Raw genomic sequence first — 24,823 nt, forward strand, 5'->3', positions numbered from 1 at the left:
AGACTGTAATAGCTCTTGCTAACATTTCAAATTAATTTAAATGTCTGGTAATTAAGTATAGACAGTGACAAAATAGATTACATTGATTACACCTCAAATATCCCCGACAGCAAGAGTTTGAGTCGGAATACAATGAAAAGCAAGTTAGAGGCCAATTTGCTCAGCTCAGTTTAATTAATATTTATTGAAGACTTTCTATGTGCCAGACACAGTGCTAGGTGCTGCGAATAAAAATGTGTCCATCTCTTCCCTGCCCCCAAGGAGCTTCCAGCCCCACAGGCAGGACAGACATGTAGTAGGCAAGTAGATGCACTGAGGTGGGCACAGCGTGACAGTGTGCAGAGGAGACGGGACAGAGCTGGGAGAGGTGAACACTGGGCCGCCGCACGTAGAGGGTGGATGGTTTCCGGCGGACTCCATGGGGAGGTGAGAGCCAAGCAGGCTGTGGGGTGAGGAGATGCTCGGCAATGGGAGGATGGCCCCCTTGTCACTGTTGGAGGATGTAAGACTGGCTCGCCATTCAGAGGGCTTTAAAGCAGTTGAAAACATTCCTACATTTCTATTCATCCAAGCTTTTTAAACTTGTTTATAAGGAGTAGGTTGGCAGCTTCATAAATGTTCTTTTAAAAAAATGGTTCTGAAAAATCTATAGATTACTCCAGAATCAAAAAATGTTATGATCCAGCCAGTGTATACAATGTTTACGATGAGATTCTTATTGGATTCTTAAATAGAAATGTAAAGATTTATAGAAAATTTACTTACTTGGGAAATTTATTTACTTATTTCCAGCCACAGTGAATTTATTGTTGCTTTCATTTATTATTAATATATTTTCTGCTTTTCATCATCTATTTTTTCTTTTTTTTATGTTTTTTAAAAAAATTATATTTTATTGATTATGCTATTACAGTTGACCTGACTATTTACCCTTGGTCCCCCTCCACCCAGCAGCCCCATCCCTCAGGCAATCCCCACAGCTTTGTTCATGTCCATGGGTCATACAGATAAGTTCTTCGGCTACTCCGTATCTTATACTGTACATTACATCCCCATGGTTATCCTGTACTACCCATTTGTACTTCCTAATCCCATTATCTCTTCACCTGTTCCCCTACACCCTTCTCCCATCTAGCAACCATCAAAATGCTCTCTGTAGCCATGATTCTGTCTCTGTTCTTCTAGTTTTCTTAGTTTGTTTTTTAGAGTCAGTTGTTGCTAGATATGTATTTATTGCCATTTTATTTTTCATAGTTTTGATCTTCCTTTTCTTAAAAAACTCCCTTTAACATTTCATATAATAATGGTTTGGTGATGATGAACTCCTTTAGTTTTTTCTTGTCTGGGAAGCTTTTTATCTGCCCTTTGATTCTAAATTACAGCTTTGTTGGGTAGTGCAATCTTGGCTGAAGGTCCCTGCTTTTCATGACTTGGAATATTTCTTTCCAATCCTTTCTAGCCTGCAAAGTTTCTTTTGAGAAACCAGCTGACAGCCATATGGGAACTACCCTGTAGGTAACTGTTTTTCTCCTCCTGATTTTAAGATTCTCTCTTTATCTTTAACCTTAGGCATTTTAATTTTGATGTGTCTTGGAGTGGGCCTCTTTGCATCCATCTTGTTTTGGATTCTCTGTGCTTCCTGGACTTGTATGTCTATTTCCTTCACCAAATTAGGGAAGTTTTCTCTCATTTTTTTAAAAATAGATTTCCAGTTTCTTTCTTTCTCTTCTCCTTCTGGCACCACTAGGATGCGAATATTGGAATGCTTGAAGTGGTCCCACAGGCTGCTTACACTATCCTTGTTTTTTTGGATTCTTTTCTCTTCTTCTTATTCTGTGTAGTTTTTTGCTTCTTTGCATTCCAGATCATTGATTTCATTCTTCGCTTCATCCACCCTACTGTTGTTTCCCTGAAGTTGTTCTTTATTTCAGTTAGTGTACCTTCATTGCTGACTGGATATTTTTTATGCTCTTGAGGTCCTTACTAAGTCCTTTGAGCATGCTTATAACCAGTGTTTTGAACTCTGCATCTGATAGATTGCTTTTCTCCATTGTGTTAGTTCTTTTTTTCAGGACTTTTGATCTTTTCTTTCATTTGGGCTATTTTTTTTTTTATTTTTGGTCTTCTCATTTTGACAGCCTCCTTGTGTTTATTTCTATGTATTAAGTAGAGCTGCTTTGCCTCTGTGTCTTGGTAGCATGGCTTAATGTAAAAGGTGTCCTGTAGGGTCCAGTGGCACAGCCTCTCCTATCACCTAAGCTGGGTACTTCAGGTGAACCCTTTGTGTGGGCTAAGTATACCCTTCTCTTGTAGTTGAGCCTTGATTGTTGTTGGTAGATCAGTGGATGGGATTTACCCAGGCAAGTCAGCTGCAAAGATTGGCTGTGACCACTTACCACCAACCTCTGCCCTCCGTGGAGGATCAGCTGTGCATGGGCAGGGTGATGGCACTCTGACGTGGTCTGTAGCTGTCCAGTGAGTGGACACAGGGCCTCCTGCACAGGCCCTGGAGTTTCCCAGGTAGTGCAGGCCAAGGTCAGCCCCCACTTGTGTTCTGCCCGGGGCTGCCTGCATGAGATATAAAGCAGTCTGAGATGGCTGCCACTTGTGCTGGGCTTGGAAATTCCCAGCCTGTGAATCTGGGTTGGCTTCTGCTAGTGCCATGCCTGGAGCCACTTAGCAAGAGGTATGAGGGCTGGGGGCTCACTGGGGCTGGCTCTTGCTTGTTTGGTAGGACCTAGGAAGTCATGAAGCAGGAACCAAGATCAGCCATTCATATGCAGAAGTCACCATTAACAGTTTGGGTGAACCTGTAAGTGGGTGGGACAGAGTCTCAGGGGATCTCCAGGGCAGGGCAAATAGTGTAGCTAGGTTGATGGAGTCTCAGATATGGCAATAGCCTTCCAGCTCTGTGACTCTGGGGGAAGGGCTAAGAAAAGGGACAATGGCCTGTGCCCAACTTTCTGTCTAGGGGAAAACTGTCCTCTAGCTCCCACCTTTATATCAGACACTTCAGTTCCTCCTTGTATGCCACTGGTACCTTTCAAGCTGCTACCCCAGTGCTGGAGCGCAGAGGGAGTGAATCTGAGTAAGCCTGTGTGTTCTTTAAGCAGAACTACTTGGGATTCCAGAAGTTTCTTCCTCTGACTCAATCCCCTCTGATTTTTGCAGTCAATAGTTGTGGAGTCTTATCTTCTTGGCACTGGAACCCTTGGCAGGGGACCTGGTGTGGAGCTGGGATGCCTTGCTCCTAAGATTTTCCTCCCAAACTTTTATCTTCCACATGTGGATGTGAGACCAGCCTGTTCCACATCTCCGCCCCTCCTACCAGTCTGGATGGATGTGTTTTTTTTAATTCTGTATTTGTCAGACTTCCATTCAACTTGATTTCTGATGGTCCTGAGTGATGGTTCAATATTTTAGTTGTAATTTTGATGTGATTGTGCAAAGAAGTGAACCATGTTTACCTACACCGCCAGTTTTTTTCCTGCTATTGAAGGTTTGAATTTTCTCAAGGGTCTAAGTACTGTGAGAGTCGAAGGACCTAAATCAGGGCTGTCCAACGGAACTTTCTGCAATGATGCAAACATTGTATATTTGTGCTGTCCAGGACCGTAGACACTGGCTACATTTGGCTATTGAGTACTTGAAATGTAGTTAGTGAGAAACAGAAGCTGCATATTAAACTTAATTTTATTTAAATTAATTTAAATTTAACCACATGTAGCTAGTGGCTACAATATTGGACAGATTTCTAGATGATTGAATGGTAAATGGGTAAGGATTTGATTTAACAAGTTTCACCATGTCTGTATAAATAGGTTGTGTTTCCTCAACAATAAAGAAACTGTTCCGTGAAAGATGAATAAAGTGAAAATGAGTTCAAGAGGATGAAGAGAAAGAAGGGTACTAACAGTGAAGAGGGTGGCAGTCAAGAGGTAGAGAGTTGTAAGAGGGACACATGTCTTAAGGAAATGGAGGTATAAAGAGAGAAAACTCTTACATCTGGGGAGATCTTTTATATATTTAAAAAGACAGCATTCAGACTATCATTGTGTACCAGAAAAACTAATATAAAGGATTTAAACCACCCAGATGATGTAGCCCAGGGGCAGTAATTTAGGGAGAAGTAATAACCAAAGCAGATTCAGGTAGGCTCCCCACTGAGAGGATTTGCACAGTGGACAAAGGAAGGTTACCAAGCCAAAAATGGAGAGCAAACGAATGGCTGATGGCACTAGGAACAGCACATGGTTCTTAACTTTGTGCATTGAGAAAATAGAAGGCTCTTACTTCCATTGGTGATGTGATTCTAGGCAAGGTTGGTCCACAGGAAGAATACGTTTATTAATGACTAAAAGATTGAGGGACTAAGATGGCCACAAAGACAGGGAGTCATTTAATTCACTTGTGTCTAAAAAGGAGAGCTGTTCCCAAGTCATTTAGTGTTTAGCAGAATAGAGGTGAGTTCAGTTTCTGGCAGAAGCAACAAACTAAAACTAAAATCCTATTTTTTTAGTGAAATTCCAAAAATATCAGTGATTACTATACCTAATCTCAGTAACACTGTAAAGTGGTGTCAAATCCACGTCTGGAAAATGGTTTGATCTTCCCTGAAATACTAAGGGAAGGAACTAACTATGATGACAAAATTTAGAAACTTGGATTACTTTTGTTCTTCTAAAATTTTTCTTAATTGTCCTCATAAATATATATATATGTTCAAATTAAAAAAAACACCTTTGTATTTATAATTGTGAAATACATAAAGCTTAAAAAAGGCCATTTTATTCACTTGACTCTGTTCCGTCAGTCCATCTGAAGAAGCATCCCTTCTCAATGTTCTGCCGCGTATCCTCCAGATCGTTTTCATTAGGTTCACATGCACATGGGTACCGAGACATTTACGTGTTTTATTTTTCATACAAATAGTCATCTTCCTTCAACAATATGATCTCGAGCTCTTTTCGCATTAGAACAGATGTACGCGATTTACTTAAACTTTCTTCTGTTGATGGATATTTTTGCCATTAGGAACAATGCTGCGAAGGACATCCTTTTATGTATTTCTGTAGGCCAGATTCCAAGAAGTGGAAAGTCTGGTTTCAGTAATAAGCACATGTTAACATTTTGTACCCTAAAAAGGCTTTAACAATTTATATTTTCCTTCGCCTCGCACTACTACGAGAGTTTCAGTTTTCCTGGTCCTTGACAAGCATGGATGTCATTTTTTGATATTGTAGCTGGTAGTTGGAACTGTATTTAACACCATTAGAGTGGTTTTTTAAAAATCCATTCTATAACTGTTTAAGTCTATGAGGTAATTTTTATCTAAGAAAGTAAGAATGGCCACACTGGGCCAGGCGAACATGCAGCCTGTGCTCCCTGGTGTCTTTTGGGATGCCAGGGACACGATGTGCAGGGACAGAGACTGATGATCTGTGTTGTAAACACTCCATTTATTCTTTCTGAAAAGTGAAATCCAGCAAGAGCGATCAAAATCAAAGATCACCGCCTCTCAAAAACCCTGCCTTCCCTGCGCATTTAGGAGCTTAGGGGCCAGTCTCTTCTTTTACACTGTTGACACTGAGGGGGTTTCACTCCTCAGTCTGCCCCTTTCTTTCATGAGGAAAGTGCTCCCTGAAATCGCTTTAAGAAAAATTGCTCCTCGGTCACTTGGCTCTGTGGCTAAAGTACTGCTTCTGTTACTGCTTGTTCTCTGTATTTTTCTATTTCTCAGATTAAAGCACAAGCATGCAGATGCAGGGGGCGGGGGGGTGCTTGCTTGCGCGCACACACGCACACAGTTTTCCCATCAGGAACCAAGTGTACTTCTCAGTGCTCTCTTGAAATAATGAAATAAAGTATAACATGATTGTTTATACTTTCTTGCTTTTGAAAGCTGCAAAAATTAAGGAATTTTAAAAATAATCTGAGATGTACTAGAATGAGGATCAAATCAAAATATCTTTTCTTTACTGGGCCAATTATAGTCAATACCAAAAACAAAATGCTCCTCTGAAGAAATGCCATACTCTCCAAAATAAAGTTTTATTTTCCTATGTTTTGAATTTTAAATAATTTTTTTAAAAATTCATGTAAATTCTATCAACATTATTATAGCCCTTTTGAAAATCTGTTTTTTCACAGTTGGTAATATATCTAACTAAAGCAACTTAAAAACTTGTACACACAGGAAAACTATTTAGAGTTCCCAGTTGGTAACTTGTATGCACATTTCATTATAGCACTTCAGAATAATAAATAAACACAACATATTCCTACAGCTTTAGACTGATGATATCAGACATATGTTTACATTTTTAAAAGCCAAGGTAATATTTTTCTCTTGCTTTTGTTATTGCTTCACTTTGCTATTTTTTTCCTTCAGGCAATGTAGCTTAAAGTACCACATTATTTAACATTTTATTGACATGGAATTTAAAATGTACATTTTATAATTCTTTGATAGTAATGAGGAAAGGTGAGGAAGTTCAACAAACAAGTTTAGGATAATCAAACCCAGTTACCACAAATGAGTTCTTGCTATCGAGAATGACCAGTCTTCTGTCTGATGCCAGCGTGTTTCCTTCTAAATGGCACTTTTAGGTCATCTTCCTTCCTGTGGCTCACTTTCAACCAGTATAAAGCAATTAGCTTAAGCAAAGCATAATTAAAAAAGTAAATCAACTAAAGAAAAAAAATTCTAATGCATTCCAAGCAAAATAAAAATGACTTTTAGACTCTCCCCTCTTTAAGATTTTCCATGCTCTCTGGCACTTCTCAATCAGCATGATTCAGAAATTGACAATATTTTAAATGAGAAACATATTTACTGAAAGAGTTTGAAAGAAATTAGCATTGGAATTGAAATGCCATAATGTAGAACAGAAAACAATAAGTTGGCTGGAGAGCACAGAAGAGCTTCCAGTTCCTGCTTAGTAACCACACAGGGTCATCGACCACATAGAAGAAGGTGCTTGAAAGAGCAATGGCTGGCAAAGTTTGCAGAAAGTACAGGCCTTGGGTCATTGTAGAGAGAGCATTTTTTTTAAGCTGCAAAATAGATATATATAAATATAAAATTATATATATATATATAAAAATGTGAAATTATCAAGTAGTTTCAAATGAAAATGTAAAATTACCAAGAGACTATGCATGTTGATTGCACTGTTTAGGGCCTGCGCAGGCGCTGTCCTTCACAGAGTAACAAAGTCCCCGATGCCACGTCAAGAGTAGGTGAAATAAAGCCCACGTGTGTTCACTGGATTTTGGCAATACGGGGGTTGGGTGAATAGACACAAGACTGCAGTAGGCTGAGGATGGCGATGGGCAGATGGGGGGTCAGAATATGTCACAGGCCTCAGCTGAATGAGGAGCGACTAGGTGTCCTGCATTTAGTTAGATATATTACCAACTCCACTAGAGTGAGCCCTGTCCTAGCCTGCCCTAAGGAGGACCAGGACCCCAGCACCCAGTGTGATGGACACAGGCCATCTCCACTTCGAAAGTACTTTTCCTGTGGGGGGTGGGGATAATAGCCATCAGCTGCCTATGCCCCGACTCCTGCCCCACCCGATTCAAAATTGTCAGCAAGTTTGATTCTAAGACTTCTAATTTGTGTCAAGCAGTTTGTTTGTTTGTTTTTTTAATCACAAAACATTGGAAGCCCAGATTCAAACTTCCATCACATTCCACTTCCATCCACCCCAGTGACGACCACCACCACCACCAGGTCTGGGACCTGAGCACGGAGATCGCTCAGGAAAACAGCCCTGAATGTCAGGAGGCCAGCCTTCAGCCACAGCGGGCGCCGTGGAGAGCTGCCTCAGTGGGAGGTTGGCATTTTGCATTACGGTCTAAGAAGGTGCACTGCCGAAGGTGTTGGCCTTCTGTTTCATTCTGAAGTTCATGAGAAGCCCTAACCTAGATAAGTCTGCCTGAATTTTAGGCATGTGAAACAAACACACGAACTCAAACACTCTTTGGTAAAATAACTAGAAAAGTTGATTCGCCCAATATGTCCTTGTTGAATCGTCATATCACAATTTCCCCTGACTTAAGACTATCAGCCACCCCTGCTCTGCTTCCTGATCTATAACTTGATCAGGGACCTACATCCATTCAGTGCAGCAATTTGGCTACTTAGGAGACCTTTGCAGAGCTGCTAGTTAGTGCAGGTGGACAGAAACCTTCTTCCATTCTGGCCTGAGCCTCCCTGGGTTTCCCTTCTAAATTCCTCCCTCGGCGGGGACCGGGCTGTGAGGTTGGCCACGCTGGCAAGGTCTGTCCCCCCTGTAGCCAGGACTGTTACCAGAGTTGCATACTCTGCTAGCTTGTTAGGAATGATTTCTTGGAGTAGAATTCTTTTACAAGCACAGATCATATTTCTTGATTTCAGAATATTTTAATGTGCCTCTTGCCCCAGAAAATGCCACAACTTCATTTATAGAAAGATTCTAATACAGCACAAGCAGGAGTCTGGTCTCCAACACCAGCCCCAGCTTCCGGTCCTTTATGTTTATAATTTCTGAGCTCATCCTGGATAAGCCTTTCCATGGGAGAGGCAGCGTAGCCCTTTGTAATTCAAAATTCTTAGAGATGAAACACATTTTTATCCTTTTTAAGAAGTAAACTGTTACTATCTCTTCACTCTGGAGGTACCAATTATAGGCTTTTGTATGCCTTAGTCATACTGATGTTTATCAGTTTCTCTAAAAGATTATTATCATAGTTAATTATTAGTGATACTGCTGCCTTTAAAAAACCCCAGGAAATAAAATAGAAGGGAATTTGTTTTGCTACTTGCCCTTCATGGTCTCTCAAAACTAATTAACTCTTCAGGCCTCCCCTGGAGAGAAAACCCAAACCAGCACCTTTCTCTCATTTGACCTTGTAAGGTTCAAGTTCTTCTGGAGAAATATTGATATAATTAGCAGAGCAGCTGACCAAACATATTGTTATTGCTGACTTCCATTTCCTCCTTAAGACATAGTGTGACTCTTTGAGCCATCTCTCTCAGTTGGGGGTAATTTAGCCAAAGAGGTGACAGTCATCAATTGACTATTTATTGTCTCCAAAGCCTGGAGTGCAGAGTAGAGGTATAAAAGACACTGGGATGTTCTTGTACAGCCCATGATCTAAGAATGGTTTTCACATATTGAAATAGTTGAAAAACATCAAAAGAGTAATAATATTTTGTGACATATGAAAATTGTATCAAATATAAATTTTAGTGCCCATAAATAGTTTTATTGGAATACAGACATGTCCATTCATGTATTATCAATGAGTAGTTGGAACCTTGGAGAGACCATAATGTCACATAACCTAAAATACTTTCTCTCTGCTCCTTCGAAGTAATGGTTTGTCTAGCCCTGGAATATAACACGCCCCCTGCTCACCAGCTGCTGGACAGAGATAGGGAAATAAGCACTTCAATTACAACTTGCGAAGTTCCAGGAGAGAAATATATGTGAGAGCAGATGGGGGAAGGTTAATCATACTTAGGGTCAGCAAAGTCTATGGGAAGAAAGAAGTCCTGAGCTAACTTTTAAAGAAAATCAACGGGGGACCAGAGAGGAGCAACTGCTTGGACTTGTCAGCACATGAAAACATGTAATATTTTTAAGGATTCATGTGATTTCTTGTGGCAAGAACACAGGATGCTTGTTGGCAAGTAGTAGTGGGGGAATAAGTCTTGATCAGCTAGAGGGCCCTTGTGATGGAGCTTAGGAGAGGGAAAGCTCAGGGACCCCTAAGGGTGGTCTGCTGTACCCAACTGATCAGCTTGATATTGAAGAAAGGACCTTGATGGCAAGGGGTTGTTGAAGGGGAGGGAGTGAGAGGCCGACATTGGGGGAGTTGTAATACTGTGATTAGGCCTGCATTAAGACTGGCAGTGGGCAGCTGCTAGACTATCATAATATTAAAAGAGATCAGTTAGAAGACAAGGTGATCAATTCTATGGCGGTAGGATGGAGTTGGGGGAGCAGTGGACAGGGACCATCAGATGTGATTCATAGAGGCTGATTGACAGGAAAGATAAGTTCCTTTGAACATTTTCTTTTCTGGGGAGTCTAGGTGGATATGGCTAGTAAGCAGCTGGATTTAGGAGTCTGAAACTGAGGATAGAAATTTGAGTTGGAGATTATGGTATATCTGGTAGTTGAAACCAGTATGTTGGCAAAAGAAAGTGATTCAGGTGAGACGATTGGCAGTTTGAGGAGCACACAGAAACTCAAAGAGAAGGCAGAGAGAAGCATGACCAGTGAAAAAAACAGTGGGGTCAGATTAGGTGAGGAAGAACTTCGGGGAGGAGGAGCAAGTGACCAACAGTCCCAGATGCCACGTCAAGAGTAGGTGAAATAAAGCCTAAGTGTGTTCACTGGATTTTGGCAATACAGGGGTCGGATGAATAGATACAAGACTGCAGTAGGCTGAGGATGGCTGAAATGGGCAGATGAGGGGTCAGACTATGTCACAGATCTCAGCTGAATGAGGACAGAATAAAGAGGGGACTGTGGAATTGAGAAAGGTTCCATGTTTTAATGGTAGAGTTAGGCATGGGCAAATACTGAGAAGAGAGACCCAAAGAAATCAGAAGATTGAAGATCCAGGTGGGAAGGGACAGCTTGATGTCCCTGAGAACACAGAAATAGAACCCAGCACACAGGGGAGGGGTTTGACTTGCATAGGATGGACTTTGTGCCCCTGAGGCGGGCAGGCAGGGGGAAAGGGTGGCACAGCTAGGGATGGCTGCAGCTGCTGCTCTGGGAGAATAAACTAAAGGGACTCCTTGTAAAATACCTTTGTCAAGTAGGTGCTATGGCCATCTGCTGAGACAGAGAAGCACAGTATGGGGAAGGGAGTCTGAGGAGAGCCACAGAGGGCTTTGGGGGAGGAAGCTGAGCCAAGAGCCTTACTGGACATGATTGAGTGCCCTCTTGAGACAGGAGTAGGGGTGGCCCCAATTTACAGGGCTTTACAGCTGTCCTTTTTTACCCAATAGGGATGAAGAGTAAGTGCAGAGCAGTGAAATGGTGAGATTGGGCTATGATGGGTTCTCGTATGCAGAGTTGCTGGAAGACAGCAGCAAGATGAACCTTGCCTTTCACTCCGTTGGTGAGAGAGTGATTAAACAGGGGTGTCATAGCCCAGGATGGCTATGAATGTGGCCCAACACAAAATTGTAAATTAACATAAAACATTGAGTTTTTTTGTGATTACATGTCACAGTGTATTTAATGTGTAGCCCAAGACAACTCTTCTTCCAGTGTGGTCCAGAAACACCAAAAGGTTGGACACCCCTGGTAAAGGATGGGTTGCGCTTTCTCAGTTCTTAGGGAAGGGACCACAGCCAGAAAGAAGCTGGCGGGTCAGGCGAAGACTACGCAGTCCAGGGGCTCAAAGTCTGCAAGGGGTGGAACAAGACACATTAAGAAAGTGAGTGAGAGGCATTGGAGGTGGTTATTATCAGCAATGGGTGGTAGTTTTAGAGCTTGTCATTTCTGGAAGGGCAAGTTCCCAGCTGGAGTGAAGGAGGATCATCACTCAAGGAGGGCAAGGATTAGGCCCACCACGTTGTGGCTGAGTCATCCACATGGACCCAAAGTGCATGGGTCTAGGAAGCCAAGGACATCCACGAATCAGAGGACACACAAGCTGCAACTGTGGAGAGCAGGTGAGCGGTCAGGCGACGACAGCTCCTGTGGCCTTACTCTGCAAGCAGGCGGGAACATATGTGTGTGTTTGGGAAACTTGACTCTCTCTGTGACTATTTTCCAGAAAAGTGGTTATGAGAATTCTAAACACATGAGGTTTGGGAACAACTGCACCAACGTTAGAGCTGAGTGCATTCCTAAGCTACTCTGAAATGAGGTTATTAAAGAGGCCAACCCAACTTGGGAACAGGAAGTTTTCCTTGCAAGAGGGAGCCAAGTAGATTGTGTGGTAATGAGGACCATGAAAAGAAGAGGCACCTCCCTTAACCTACCAACCCAGGATCCTTCTTCAGCACTGGCACACCCTCTTCGGGGATCTCCTGCCTTCATTCTGTTTTGCAGTAAAGATTTTTTTTTTTTTAACTGAAGCAAAAGTGAGTATGACTATTCTTCTAAATGATGCTTTTATGTATTATATGGAGGATGAGGGACTGGGTGTGCTACCCGGAGTAGGGGACAAACTCTTATGTCATGAGAAACCACAGAGATGAGCATAGAGATGAGATCCATGTATGGTTCCCACTGCTTCCAAAGCTGTATCTCTAGTGATAGCTGACAGCATGTTTTTTGCGATCCAGGCAAGATTCTAAGCACTTCTATTAAGTTTGAACACTTAATCCTCAGAAAAGTCCAATGAAGTGTAGATACTTTTATTCTCATCTCAGAGATGAGAAAACTAAGGCACCATTAACAGGTTTTTCCAAGGTCACATAGATTGGAAGAGACACCGAAGATTGGAATCCCAGACCCTGTTGCTCCAGGGCCTGTGTAGTTTATGTGTCAGTTAATTCTATTTATTATTTGGTAGAAACCACTTCTTACATGCTGAGCCTGAATGGCTAATTTACAAATGTTGTCTAGTCAATAAAGTGAAACCACTTCTTTGTTGCTTTTTTTGTGAGGTGAGACATCAAGTAGAAATACTTTTAAGTATGAAAGAACTGATTTTAGATTGGAAATGGTGGGAAAAAAATTTTTCTAAAAACCCAAAATAATGTAGCTATTTTGTGAAGCCTTTACTCATTCTAAATTAATAGAACCAAAAAATACAGAAACATTAGTTAAGAGAATGGAAAATATTTAATACACCATACCAAAGCCATCTCTTTCCGCTGATCTGCATGAAACAATTTCTTAATAATAATTGTTTATATAAGGAATCACATTTCAACCTCAAATTCTGTTGCTAGATCACAGAATAAAATATCAAGGAAACAGAGGTTTGAGCATTTTTTTTATAGTTAGCTTAAAAATTCCCTTAATTTTTGCAGTTAAACTTAACAGACGTGAATGAAATGGAAGAGTTAGACATTTTATTTATGCTTAGATGGTAACTGCTTTTGGGAAATTTTACCCACTGCCTGTATGATTTAAGAGAAATGAAAAATAAGGCCAAGAAAAGTGAAATAGCCTATCATAGGTGACAAAGATAAACAGAGGTTTTTTTTTTTACATATTTAAATTTAGATTTTTAAAAATACTATTCTCACCCTGGAAGATAAAACAACCAAGACACATATGGTTTACTCTAAAGATTAATAACACTGTGTTCTATGAGTTTGCAGTAGACAGTTTGTCCATTGCAGGAAAAAGGAGGAAATTACTTGTGTTTATTTCTACTTCCCATGAGGAAAAGTCTACTAATAGTCTCCTTCTAAGAACTGGCTTTGGTCCACATACTAGAGTGTGGAAACTAATGGACGTATATCAAAGTAGATTACTGATCCCAAAAAGTTTAGTTAACACAGGAGGTGGATTTTGATCAGTGTTTAAACCTCATACTGTTACATCAGGCTTGCAGAGTAATTTGTTGTTATAAATTGTGAGGGTCATTGGAATTTTCCCATCTCCTGTCCAAATGCTGCAATGTACCCTTGAGGCTAAAGGCCAGAGAGCTTACACCCCAGCCTCTGCTTTAACTGAAGGGGAGATTTTGATTCTATCCACTTCATAGTCAGTATAATACTCCTTGGGCCAGAGAGGCACAGTGAGGGCTGGCTTTGCCCAAGGAGGGCTGCTGAAGTCTTGAGTTCTTGCCGAGTGAGCACTCTGGAACCGGCGTCAAGCGTCTGGCTCTGATTCTGGGCTTGGACACGAACCGTGGGACGTGGATGCTTTGTCAAGCCATGTTGTCTCTCTGGTCCTTAGGACCCTCATACCCCAAAATGAAGGGGTTGGATTAAGTCATACCCCAAATTTTCTAATTTTGAAATTCAGTAACTGAGTCCCTTTAGCCCTGTGATACACAGTGTTAACCCTTGCTACTTTCATCTGTTCATGAACTGAGGACAGGATTGAAGTTGCATTCAACTGAAATTAAACTGATTCTAATTCATGCTCCCAGTTTAATGAGAACTCTAGGATATATATTTTTTTATCTGTAAAAATACCAGGCTCATTCCTTTATTTCTTTTATTGAAATAATCATATCCATAGTTTTGTTTGTTTTTTTACCTCAAGCAATTCTGGGTAGAAACTTAGATTAACAGTTCTCTCCAGTGAATTCTTTGAAACCTTTTGCAAAAACAAAACAAAACAAAATTTAACATCATGTATTTTATAATGTATAACAAAAAGTTTGCAGTTTTTGAGGACTGTTCTCTGAATATTGCCATGGTATGGTAATATTCCAGGGCTCGTAATCAAAAGATCAGGAGTCTTCTGTCTACTAAAGAATAAAGAAATAATTAAAATAATTAATTGATAGATTGACTTCTTAGGCAAGCAAGTGGTCAGTCAGATGAATGGATAACATCTTTTTTACTCTCCCTGTTTACCTGGAATCTATACCTGTCTCTTAGTCTTTGGGTCTGGGTACAATAATTTTGTAACTGTCTGACTTCATGATCGATTTATGCAGACAAACATTTGATGACTAGGCCCACCAAACAATGAGGGAGGCTGCTAAATTTATTGGGGCTGAAAAAAAAATCCTTGTAGAGAATTTACTCCTGTTGAACCCTCAGCGGGTATGTCTGTCTCTGTGTTTACATAATCATTGCCATCCCCACCCCAATGGCCCAGAATCCGCTGTCATAAAATATGGGCCCTTTTAATTTCTAGTTTTGGAGTGTACACCTGTTTGTCTCTGATATCAAGATACTACCCTAATGCTTTGAAGAACAAAACTTGAGATCTCTTCTCTGTTTTAATAATAGCCACAACTAGGTTGTCAATTCTTGTTATCCCTTTAAATTCCAGTGTTTCTCATGTCTTCTCATTCAGTAAAGATTTATTGAATTCCTACTGTGTATAAGGCATTGAAGTAGGAATAGGGTTCCTGTCATCAGAGAGCACACAGCTGATTAGAGTCACAGGCATATAAACAAGTTGTTCCAAAATGGGTAATAAGTAAAACAGTGCAGGTGTTTCTTGTGTGGTGTGGTAGAAGGTAGGAGGGAATGATTAATTTTGAGTGAATCAGAGAAAAAAATTATGAGAGCATTTAGATCTTGAAGCATGTTTAATACTTCATCATGCAAATGTAGGAGAGTGCTCCTTTCAGGGAATTCTCTGATTTATGTTTTATCTCAGATTTGCTAAGAAGGCAGAATTAGCAGCATTTAGTGCAAGGGGATAGAGGAGTCTAGGTGATTTTCAGGTTTCGGCTGACTTGGGAGATGGTCCTTAACCGGTATGAGGAGGGCAGGTCAGGAAGCACTTCACCCTGTGTCAGGACCTTGCAGGAAAGGGCGTGCTTCTCCCACTGCCAGCTAGTAAGAGATGCTGCTCCTTCCTGGAATTTGGCTTTGCCGTCTTGTTCTATTCCCAGTCACTGATATCATCAGCATTACAAATGCAGCACTAATGTGCTCTTTGCATCTAGGCTGATGGCTGCAGGTTTTGTTGGGCAGCGAGGAGGACAGAGAGAGTGTTGTCAGTGTTATAGGACAGTGACCATGAATTTTCCGTTGTGCGATCCCAGAGAAAGAGTCATTTGGGGTCTTTACTATTCAATAATCATCTCTTCGTGTGCACTGTGATCTGCTTTGGGGTTGAGTGAGTTAGGTCATCGATATTTGGAAATTAGCCTCTAGTGTCAAAGGTTTTCATGTCATGGGGTGTTTCTCAATAAGTTGTCTGTATCATGGTTTCTGTACAGATTTTGTTACCAGTGGTTTGTGTTGAGGCTGTAAAGCATCAAGCTCTCATTAAAGCATTAATGACCAGTCTGCCAGTAACAACTTGGTTCTGTGAATGTGTATTTAAAACTCGTATTCAACAATAGAAAAATCAACCCATCTTTTATAGATGTAAGTGCATTTTATGTAGGATTTCTTTTACATTATTTGTTCTGATATGGGCACCATTGGAAATATGTATTCACAGAAATTCCCACATATAATCAGGGTATTGTAGTTCCCAGAGACTTGCCTCTTAAGTTGTCGATTTACTATAACTGTTTCCTGAGCTTAATGACTTCTGTGGTGATATATGTATTGCTTTCAGTCTTTATCTAAGTTTTATATTTTTGCATTGCTGTTTTTTTCCTTAAGCTCCATCTGTAGTTTAGTCCAGCAAAAAACATTAGTATACATAGCAATAATGACTTATGGTTACTTCAAGATTTATATTAACAAGACTCAACAATGGGGGAGTGATTTCTAAAGTTATCACCTCTTTACTCACATCTAAGTTTCCATTTAAATTTGGGGTAGGTTGGGAAATGGGCTAGGAGGATTAATGCATTTTATTACATTCCAGCAAAGATTATTGCAGCAAAGAGTATCTTGGACTGAAGTCTCATTTATTTAACTCTCTTCGGTCTAAACTTATGCTGGTTTTCCAAGAAGGGATGAAAATTTAGACGTCAAAAGCCAGGCCAGTTTGTGAGATTGACTCGAAAATATTCCTAAATGAGGTCAAATGGAACCCAAAGTCACCATTATTTTGGCGCACACTGACTTTTCAGAATGACACAGGATTATATATGTAAAGTTTGGTTATGTGCAATTTTCAGAGAGAAAGAATCTTGGCAAGGGAGAAGAGTAAAACTGAATCTAGAAATCTTGGATATTTTCACAATCAAGAGCCCTTTTCTGGCTAATATCTGCTGTGAGTTGAGAGCTCTTTAGCTTTCCCAAGGGTCGTTTTGGTTGAACAGCACACAGGGCATTAGCCTGTGTCTCTTTGTGGTTTCCCCAGGGCCTCACACTACTCCGGAAGGCCCAGGGCGTGTTCAGCGAACCAGATGACGCTCTCACCATGTAGTGTTGCCTTCAAATAAGGCTCCCCTCCCTTTTCTATTGTGTGGTTGAGGGAGAAGGGAGCAGAGAAAGGGCTGTTGCATTGGCAGTGACATACAAGGATGTTAAAAAATGGCAGCTAATCGTATAACTTTGCTCCAACCACAGTCTCCAGGACTTAATTTACTTATATTTTAAATGAGGGTGATGTAGTTTATCTGCAGGGTCTGTCTTAGCTTGTTCAAGGTACTAAAATACCATGGACTGGGTGGCTTAAACAACAAACATTTATTTCTTAAAGTCCTGGAGACTGGGGAGTCAGTCCAAGGTGAAGGTGCTGGCCTACTCAGTGACTGGTTAGGGTTCTCATCTTGATTTACAGACGACTATCTTCTCGTTGTGTCCTCACATGGCCTTTTTTATGAGGGCGTTTATCCCATTACAGGGTCCCCATCCTTAGGACTTACTGTAACCCTCCTTACCTCTCAGAAGTTCCACCTCCAGATATATCACATTAGGGATTAGGGTCTTCAACAAGAATTTTAGGGAGACACATACATTCAGTTGACAGCAGGTCTCTTTTAGTTTGTCGTCATTCTGTGACTAGGAGATACTGCCTTACATTCGACATTTACCACGAGTAGGGCTGTAACACTCAAGGTTTGCTTATAGACAAATTTGAGCTTTAATCTCAGCTCTGATTCTCTTATCTTCGTGATGTTGGACAAGTTCTCTGTAAGTCTCGATTTCCTCAACCATGAAATTGTTCAGTAACAGTATCTATTTGTAACATTGCCATCAAGATTAAATGAAAATTGTGCATGTAAAGCACATAGCACAGTGCTTGGCTATCAAAATAGATCCTTGATAAAAATCTGGTTTTTAAATTGTGAAACTGACCAAACTTATTTGGGCAAAAGTTGAGTGGTAACATAAGAAATGAAATGTTTGACCAGTGCTTTTTGGTCATTAATATCAAAATTTGTATTTGATTGTAAATTTTGGAAGTCTCTTTCAGTGATAACACGCCATTTCTCTTGTGTTCACACAATAGACATATGGTGTGTGTGGATGCATGTGCGTATGAACATGTTTACCTGAGAGCCTGCCCCATAAGTTCCTATGGTAATTAGCTCATTTTCTACTACCATATAAGAATTTCAACGAACACGCCACTTCCAAAAAAATATGTTCCAAAAAATATCGGGTATATTTTACCTATATAAACAAATTGTTTTTATTTCAACGAAATCAGAAACTATTTAAACCCGCCCTTTGTTTTTAAAGACTATTCTCTAACAAAAATGTTCTTTTGCACCTCAATACAAAGGGGTGCCCCAATTAAATGTTACTGGCAAGAAAATGATAAAAAGCCGCCACACAGTGCTCAACTCTTCAAATTCCCATGAATCACACCTTGTTCACGTCTATGCCATTAATAATGTAGCAAGTGTTCTAAAATATTTGATACTTACATTTCATAGAAATTATTGATTTTCTCTTTAGGTTTAGTGACTCAGATGAAAAAGTAAAGTTAAGCGTGTTCTCCTACGACCTAAAATGTCAAGGCGATCAATTCTTTTTAAGGCTTAGCTTGTACTGCTCAGAGAGTGACAGCGGCTGGAGAAAGTGGGCTTCCCCGTGAGGGAGCCAGAGGAGACCCATCATCAGTAAGAAAGGACGGCGGTGTGATTTTAATGGCAGGATTTTCAACACACAAACTAGAGTTGGATGAATTTTTACTCCTGGATTTCAATGATCATAGAGGTCTTGTCTTCTCATAACCACTAGTACGGAAGGCGTTCGCGACAACTCCTGCACATTTGAGGAAGGACGGGGAAAATGCTCATCACAGAGCACAGCATTGGGGCTGGGACGGGGTTCCATGTATTTCAGTAAAATTTAAGCTTCTAAAGGGCAAGGAGTAATTTTGAATTCTTGGGGGGAATAAAACACAATCTAAGCATTATTCATAACTTGAAATGCAATTAAGAAGCAGCAGTTGGAGCTGGAAATTTAAGAGACTGTGTCTTCGTGAAAACTTCAAGTAGTTCTCTCTCTCTCTAAATTCAGTTCAAAATGTTCTGTAAAGACCTGTGGGATTTATTTCTGCACATGGGTGGATTTATGTATTTAGAAAAGGGCTACCAGGAGTGTATGCCCAGAAAGTGACTTTAAGCTCTAGCAAATTATCTGATTTCTGGCTTTTCAAAGGAAATCAATAAAAAAGAGAATAGGATTCTGCAAAATGAGTGCTTTTCCCTGGTGAAGCTGTCTCCCCCTATCACAGCACTGATCTACAGTGAACCCGTTGCAAGCTGTAATGGTTTTGTGATTAGTGTGAATGAATGTTCCTCACCACATAGATCCACTATTGATATTTTAATTAATAATAATATCTTGTATTTATATAGTTACCATCTCTGAAGAAATCTGAGTGCTTTATAGTTGATGAATTCTAATTTATCTTCATACTGTTCTGCTAGATGTATAGATTAGGTTTTCCAATTGCATTTTAAGGAGGAAAAATAGAACCAGAAAAATTAAATTATTGGCCACTGAACTTTCAGAGAGCTGATAATAGAATCATCCATTAAAATCTGGTAGTTTCGACTTCTAAATATGGCTTTCCCCAAAGTCATCTCATTGTTTGGGTCAACTCCAAATATTCCTTTGGAAAAAGAAATTGATTATAACAATTATTTGAAATTGTTGTAATTAATAGACATTTACATTTCTCCTTGTTATGTTGGTGATGTACAATAGTTTCAGTTAAGACATTTTTATTTATTAGACCATATGCATTTTTGGTGGCCTATGGCAATGTCTTTGGAATGCTGGTAAGTCACCTATGCCTGGAGTTGATCTCCCGGTGAGGGAGCAGTGTAAAGCTTAAATTCTGCTAGTAGGCAGGTGTGCTGTTCCAAGGGCTGAGTGTCTCTCTCCCCTATGTGGCATTGTTTTAGTTGATGAAAATAGGAACTAATCTCCCCCCCAAAAAACATGTTCAAAACCCTTACTCATTGTACTCATCCTCTCAATCACCCATTTCTCCAGCCTTAAAAATGTGGGACTCTGATTTACCCCTTTCGCTGTATTACAGTTGCTGTTCAGTTCTCCTCTGACAAGTTTACTACTTTGTCCCTCTGTTTTCTCCTTACTGCTACCACCCTGCTCCCCACATTTACATGGGTCACCTCCTTACTGTCTCTTCTACTTCGCCTGTCAATTCTTCAGTCTGTCTTTGGTCAATTTTCCTTGTTCTCTGTCATTTTTGAAATTAGGAACTATTCAGGCACACAGAAGAGGCTACGGAATAATATGGTGAATATGTTCCCCAGCACCCAGCTTAAAAAAAGGCAACAATAGAGATACAGTTGGAAGTCTTCTTTGAAGCCTCTCCCAGATCTCATTTCATTTTTTTTCTCTTCCCACTATTGTGAATTTAATGGTTCTTATTCTCATGCATGTTTTATGCTTTTATTTATCATAATTTGTATCCATAAAAATATGTTATTTAGTTAGTTATTTTTGAAACATTCATTTTTTTCATTGTGGCTTTGAAGTTTCCACTGTGGTTTTAAGGTTTATCCACGTTAGTGCCTGGGACTGTGTCCCTTCGGTTTCGTCTCTGAAGTCCTTCAGATCCACACACCACAAGCTGTCTGTCCTTTTAAGGATTGACATTGAGATTGTGCTGATACTGTTTTCTCAAAAGCAAACTAATATGTAAATAATCATTTTGAACACGCTTCCTTGTTCACATTTATTAAGAGTGTCTTGAGAGCATATAACCAAGATTCTAAATGCAGGAGAGGGAGGAGCTACTCATTTTTGAATTTATTGTTAAAAAATGGTTGGCATCTGATGCATTGTATTAAAAAAAAAAAAAAAGACTTCACTGACCTCTCCACCGCCTCTCAATGGACTGGCCACCTCCTGAAAGAGGAGGGCTGCCCCTCACATTTCTGTCTGAAGGACACCTCCAACCCCCCACGCAGGACTCCTTTTTGTGAGGGGGTCACAAATTCAAAAGCTTTTGCACTCCAGCTGAAATAGAAATGTACGAAAAATGCAGGGTGTGGTGGAACCTTGGGTGGATAGAGGACATGAACCCATGTATCAGGGCACCATATCTGACTCACTGGCTGCTAGTTTGTGGTCTCTGAAGTCCTTTTATTACCCAATTTATTTTCCCAAGATGCTCTCTCAGAAATGCATAATCATCTAATTCACTGAAGCAGCGAAGAGCAAGGACCCTGGAACTGTCCTGCCTGGGTCTGAATTCCTGCCCCACTGCAACTAGTTGTCTGCTCCTGAGAAGTTCCCAAACATGCCTGGGGCTTGGTGTGTTTGCTTATGAAATGGGGGAGATGCCCATAATTACTTCATAAGGCTCTGGTAAGAACCAAATGAGATAATATACATAAAGCTCTCAAATAAGCACTTAATAAAATTTTGTTAAATTGTTGAGGAAAGTAAAAATAACAAAAAATTATATCATACCTCCTTTTGTGTCAAGCATTGTTTTAGGAACTGGGGAGATGGCATCAATATTAATTCCTGTCTCCTTCCCAAATTAAGTAACCAGCTGGAGTCAACCCCTTAACACATTGTTTGGCTCAAGAAATATATGTTAAATATATGCCGAATGAATAAAGGAACCTAGTGTTTCTCCTAAGGCAATGAAATGCCCAAGATATGTCCTGAGCCATAATGGACAAAGTAAATTATATCCCATGGTAACTCTGTTTTCTGCATAGTAGTGGATTCTTAATCATTGAATATTGATTAATCATTCCCATGTAATATGGTTTTTGCTATTATCCAAAACATTTTAGTAGTAAGAATACCATATTTTTAAAGATGATGAGTAACAAATTTGACTAAATACTTAATTGCAGGCAAAATAACATTCCCAAATGTTATTGATGTTACTTGATTATGACCAGCCATTTTAATTTATTTTTTTCTTGAATTCTAGGTCTCATTGTCCATGAAGGAGCTGCAGTTTACAGAGTGTTTAAGCGTTGGCGAGCTGTTAACTTACACTGGGATGTCTTAAACTATGACAAAGCCACAGATATCGAAGAAAGTAGCAGGGGAGAGTCTTCCACAAGCAGGACTTTATGGCTGCCACTAACGGCTCTGCGAAACAGGAACTTGGTCCACCCGACGCAGCTAACCTCCCCTCGGTTCCAGTGCGGCTACGTGTTATTGCATCTGTTCAGTCGAATGAGGCCCCACGAAGATCTGTCAGAAGACAACAGCTCAGGGGAAGTTGTGATGCGAGTGACTTCAGTGTGACAAAAGTCTATGATGGTGCAGTGTGGACCAGCCTGCATTACTTTGGAATGTAATTGCAATGAATGGCAAAACCATAACACTTCTGAAAAAACACATCTATGAACTTTTTAAAATTTATGCTTTTTATATGAACATTTGAATTGCAAATACATTTTTCTGAAAAAAAAAAAGAGTCCTGGTTGTTTGCTTTCTGATTTATCACACATGAGTTGATACTTGAAATCATTATACGTATAATTTAACTCAACTTGGTTGAAAGAATGATGAAAGATATCCTTATGGCCCAAACTATTTTTTCTTTCTTGTTTTAAATATATTTTTATCAGACTTGGTGTCCCACGTGTGATTTTTCAGACATGCTATGAATGGGGAACAGTTTAGAATTCTGGGCAGCTTCCAAAGTGCCTATCAACCAAGCATCCCAGAGGGTCCCCACGATGCCCCGCACCAGACCTCCTCGTGCCTCATGCTGGTTGGCTGACTTGACCGTGGCCTTTTAATCTTTTTGCTGGGATGAAATAACCTGTCACCAGGAAAGCAAATTCTAGGAATTATGGCTTGTTTTCTAACTTTTGAAACAGTACAGCGAGCTTATAAAAAGATAAAGAGTTTCACTCCAGTACAGGTTACATAGGCAGAGCACCCTGCACACTTACAACCCTAAATACATCCCAAAACATCGCATCGTTAGGTGTGTGATGATAATAGTGCCTCACATTTGCATAAACCTCTCATAGACCTATCAAAAGTATTTTGGTTAATTATTAGTGTCTTGATTTCTATAAGCACCATCTTAATTAGGTGTCATTTTCTTTTTGCAAAAGCTTAGATATCTACTTAATCATTTAAACACCAATCTTACTACTTGGTGTAATGAAGTCCTAGGGAAATACATTCACCAGCAGCAAGAAGTGTTTCTCTTTCACTAGATAAGTATTTTTTTCTTTTTTAATGAAAAGAGGAGAAGAAAAATGAGGCTATTGACTCCCCAGGATCAGATTGCTAACTAGTGTTACCTGGAGATTTCCACCTTTTTATCTTCCTAATGGAAGAAAATGGCACATTTTAATCACAGTGACAGAATAGGTGAGGAAGCAGGTGGTCATGCTTTCCTTAGAAACATGAGTTGAATAATGTAGGTCATTTGAAGTAATTGATCAGGTTTTAAAGCATATGAAATAAAATGCTTTACATTCTAATTTCTAATAATAACCTTTGAGTACTTGATGATAGGATAGTGAATGTTCACAGGTAGCATTGTGATTCCTACACAGCAAATTCTACCAACACTTAAAATATTTTTCCAGTTAAAAAGCTGTCACAAATGAGTTCAGGATGTGATAGGTAATTTATAGAAATATGAATAAATTGGGAAGTCAAGAAAGAAGGAAAATTTATCCACCATTTAGGGGCAGATCTAGGATGCAAGAGCGTTTAACATTCTTACTTCAAATGCTTGTTTTAATCTGATCCTACAGGAGCCACAGTCTTGGGTGAGGCGCTGAGAAGCAGAGGTCGGTTCTGTAAAGCTTGTGCTCCATCTCAGAATCTTGCTACCTGGGACAGGAAGGCAGATTATTTAACAGAGACACTAGGGATGCAAATCTGTAAAGCAACAACCCAATAGTTGTACACCACAGGTGTTAATATTTGTCTTGGGCAGAATAATCACCTAATAAGTAGCACCACATTTAACAGAATAATTGTGGGTACTGATTTTAGAGTTCTGTATTAACTCTTAAGTTCTATATTGTGGGTAAAGAGATTTTAGATACAGATTGGACTATCACTGCTACAGTATTTAGCAAATCCGCCCTTTTAATCAATGGACACTGTATTCCTGTCAACTTAGTGGAAATCAAAAGGGGCAGAGGATGAGAACCGTGCTGTAGTGTCTGTGTAGAGTGTGTGAGGGGGAGACGGCCGAAGTGCTGAGTGCAGCATGGATTTGTCAGCCTGAAGGGAATGTACACCCTTTGACTCCCATTCTTCCCAGCACCTTGCCCTTCAATGTCTTCACAGCCACCACCTCTTAGCACACCCCAAAACACACCCACATGTGACCCCGATCAGTGTAGGAATATGGATCTGACAGTTTCCACTCAACAAAATGTACCACCCATAAAATGATTATATAAAAACTCAAATACTCATTGGGTTTTGAAAGCAGCACATTTAGAGAATTGAACACTGCTTAAAAGTGAAATTCTAATACCATGCCATATGTGTTAGGAACAATCATCTTTCAGTTGTGAGTGGTGTCATTCAAACGGGCTACCTTAAAGTTCAAAAACATTTATGGTCAGGAAAGAAGTCAGGAATATTTTAAATTTCTTTAAAAAAGGCTTTCCAACAAAAAAAACAGACCTGTATGCAGTCTGTCTGTTTCCAGCCACTAATGTGCAGTACAGGTATTTCAAGAACACCGTCTGTGTGGGTCAGACACTTGTTGGCGGGCCGTGGAATGCCCCAGGTTCTCAGGGAGACGGTGTGTCAGGATACACAGGTGAGCCGAGGGAAGCAGCAGTCCAGGTGAGCAATCAGTCTTCCCTGGGGCAGGTGCAGAAGTCACTGAGATGTCAAGACTTGAATCTTAAAGCATGA

General features: G+C 40.1%; 1 protein-coding gene across 1 annotated transcript in view; it reads left to right on the plus strand.

Annotated features, from left to right (window-relative positions):
* Positions 1 to 22,277, plus strand: part of MARCHF11 (membrane associated ring-CH-type finger 11) — a 95,959-nt gene extending 73,682 nt beyond the window's left edge. Inside the window, exon 4 of the mRNA XM_054578203.1 lies at positions 21,897 to 22,277. Coding sequence (XP_054434178.1) covers positions 21,897 to 22,219 — 323 coding nt within the window. The 3' untranslated portion in view covers positions 22,220 to 22,277. The remainder of the gene's footprint in view (positions 1 to 21,896) is intronic.
* Positions 22,278 to 24,823: the final 2,546 nt, after the last annotated feature.

Source organism: Pteronotus mesoamericanus, unplaced genomic scaffold (genome assembly GCF_021234165.1).
Source record: "Pteronotus mesoamericanus isolate MK-2021 breed Mesoamerican mustached bat unplaced genomic scaffold, CSHL_Meso_final contig_50, whole genome shotgun sequence".
Classification (NCBI taxonomy): Eukaryota; Metazoa; Chordata; class Mammalia; order Chiroptera; family Mormoopidae; genus Pteronotus; species Pteronotus mesoamericanus.